General features: G+C 40.6%; 1 protein-coding gene across 1 annotated transcript in view; it reads left to right on the top strand.

Annotated features, from left to right (window-relative positions):
• Positions 1 to 2,428, top strand: part of LOC119837510 (prolyl 3-hydroxylase sudestada1) — a 7,405-nt gene extending 4,977 nt beyond the window's left edge. Inside the window, exons 9-10 of the mRNA XM_038363112.1 lie at positions 106 to 255; positions 459 to 2,428. Coding sequence (XP_038219040.1) covers positions 106 to 255; positions 459 to 755 — 447 coding nt within the window. The 3' untranslated portion in view covers positions 756 to 2,428. The remainder of the gene's footprint in view (positions 1 to 105; positions 256 to 458) is intronic.
• Positions 2,429 to 2,631: the final 203 nt, after the last annotated feature.

Below are 2,631 nucleotides of genomic sequence, written 5' to 3'. Positions count from 1 at the left end.
GCGGGCGAGCGGGGCGAGGGCGCGGCGGAGGGCGGCGAGGGCGCCGAGGGGGGCGAGGGCGCGGCGGAGGGCGGCGCGGGCGAGGGCGCGGGCGCGCCGGGGGAGCCGGCGCTGGGGGAGGGGCACCCGGTGCGCGCGCTGGCGCGGCTGGCCAGCTCCACGGCGTGGGCGCGCCTGCTGGCCGACTGCACCGACCTGGCGCTCGTGTCCTACTGCCGCCTTGAGCTGCAGCGCTGGAAGCGGGGCGACTTCACCGTTAGTACTGCCTTCCATAGCGCGCGTTTCCGCCCTACAGTAGATGTTTAAATCTGGGTGTTGTTTAAATCTGTCAATCATTTGAAAATGTATCTTTATATTTGCGAGATAAACTTAACGAAATTATTTAAATACTTCAATTATTTTAAATATAAATACTAATCAATCAGAATAATTGTAATGAAAACTGTATTCCATTGCAGCTGCTCCCGACGCGAGAGCAGTACCAGGAGCCGCGGCTGGAGGCGGTGCTGTACCTGGGCGTGCCGGAGCACCCCATCTGCGGCGGGCAGACCGTGTACGTGGCGCCCGAGGAGGCGGAGGGCGAGGGCGCGGCGGGCGAGACGGGCGAAGCCCTGGTCACGGTGCCGCCCGTGCACAACGCGCTCAACCTGGTGTACTGCGACGCGGGCGCCGCCTCCTTCACCAAGTACCTCAGCAAGCTCACCATGCGCGAGAACGAAAGGTTCTACATCCTGACGTGCACGTACAGCGAGTGACGGCGGCGCGGCGCCCGCGCGGGCGGGGCTCCGCCCCCGGGCAGCGGGTAGTGCATTGTGACTGTAATGTGGTCGGCACCACTCTGTGGTCGTACTGTGTATATAGTTTGACTGTGTAACAAATAAATATAGATAATACAGTGTTGGGACGTTTGTTTACATCACAGTAGCCGTAGGGAAGACTTGCGTACTCTTCGTTACTTGAGCCGATATTTAGTGCAGGGTATGTAAGTCGGCAGTGATTGTTTATAATTTTCACCGATTGTTTTATTATACTTAAGTTTGAGGAATAAATGATTGAAATGAAGTGAGACGAATGCTTCGTTAATGTCATTAACGTTTGTTATGACTTATTGTATACACAGGGTGAATGCTAAGTTTATTATGATAAAGAATTCAAGAGAAAATTATACTATGATATTTTTAGTGTAATAGCATTAATTTGCTTTATAAATATCAAATACTTTAATAACAGAAAAAATCGATTTTGAAGCGGGACTCGAACCCGCGTCTTGTATTACCATGCCTCTCGGCCACCCAATTACCTAATTAAGAAAAATTATAGTGATTTACCAAACTTTATTAAAATAATAATTCTTCAAACATCGCCTATTAGCAGAATCAACAAGAGTTTACTTAGACACCAAATCTATAATTTCAATATTTTATCAAACATTGTAATTATGTTTTACTATGGTTTGTTCAGGGCCTGAGCTGGTCTCGTTTCAGTGTCTTTTAAAATTAATTAAATAATATTTGATAATCTTTTTGTAATCATATTATTATCGCTAACCAAAATAGAATTAAAATTGTCTTTTTATGAATATTCTATTTATTTTAAAATTTATTATTTACCGTATCGAAACTTTGTTTCAAGTGTAAAATATATGAAGGGGACGGTAATAAATAATTATTTTCTTGAAGGTTCTACCCTGTGTTTCGTTTTAATTAGGTTGTTAGTTATTCACAACTTTGTTGCGTTTTTTATATATTAACTAAAGCAATAGGACAGATAAATTATTGTCCAATATTTTTTGGTTCACGTAACCAATATTGTTTATTTTGCAAGCAATTGAATACGAGTTTTTTAGAATATAGAGTCATTCACGGTCAATCCATCGCAACCATCTGCCGCAGGCCGCGCCCACAATGGGATTGATCATGAACACTCATCTGTATATTAAATATAATATAATATAAATGTCTAAAATAAAAAACCATTCTGTAAATATGTTAATACTTTTAGTTTCAAAGTTATTTGTTAACATATAGTAAAGTTCACTTTACAAATAAACTAGTATAAAATCTCAATGACTGACGACAGGTATTCATACGTTAGCACTATTTTAGTTTTAAATGTGTAGTACTTATCACATGAATGATATAATATAAGAAATGAAGCAAATATTTTTACTACACTTATGTAGGCACTTAGTTTGAAGTACAAAAACGTTTATATACTTGAACAAGGTTGTATAAAGTATTGATTTATGTGGACAAAATGATGAGGAAACGTTAAGAAAATTTGTGTATTAAATTAGATAAAGTTGTAGCAAAGAGCAAGTTATTGTATTGAAGTCAAACCTTGGAAGTTGGTTAAACGATTGAATCCTTGGTTCGTTTAATTTTGTGTAATTTATTTGTTCTCATTAATAAAAATGTACATAGAAATGAATTTAGTGTTTTCACTTCACCACCTACCACCTAATGGAATCGCCAAACTAAGGAAATCTTGATAAACACTTTGATCTTATTATATATATATTACGTGTCACGTTGTTTGTCCGGGATGGACTCCTAAACTACTCAACCGGTTTTAATCAAATTTTGCACACCATGTGCACTTTGATCTAACTTGAAAGATAGGATAGTTTAT

Source organism: Zerene cesonia, chromosome 27 (assembly GCF_012273895.1).
Source record: "Zerene cesonia ecotype Mississippi chromosome 27, Zerene_cesonia_1.1, whole genome shotgun sequence".
Taxonomy (NCBI): Eukaryota; Metazoa; Arthropoda; class Insecta; order Lepidoptera; family Pieridae; genus Zerene; species Zerene cesonia.
Note: the sequence above shows the minus strand (reverse complement) of the source record. Positions and strands in the feature narration are given on the sequence as shown.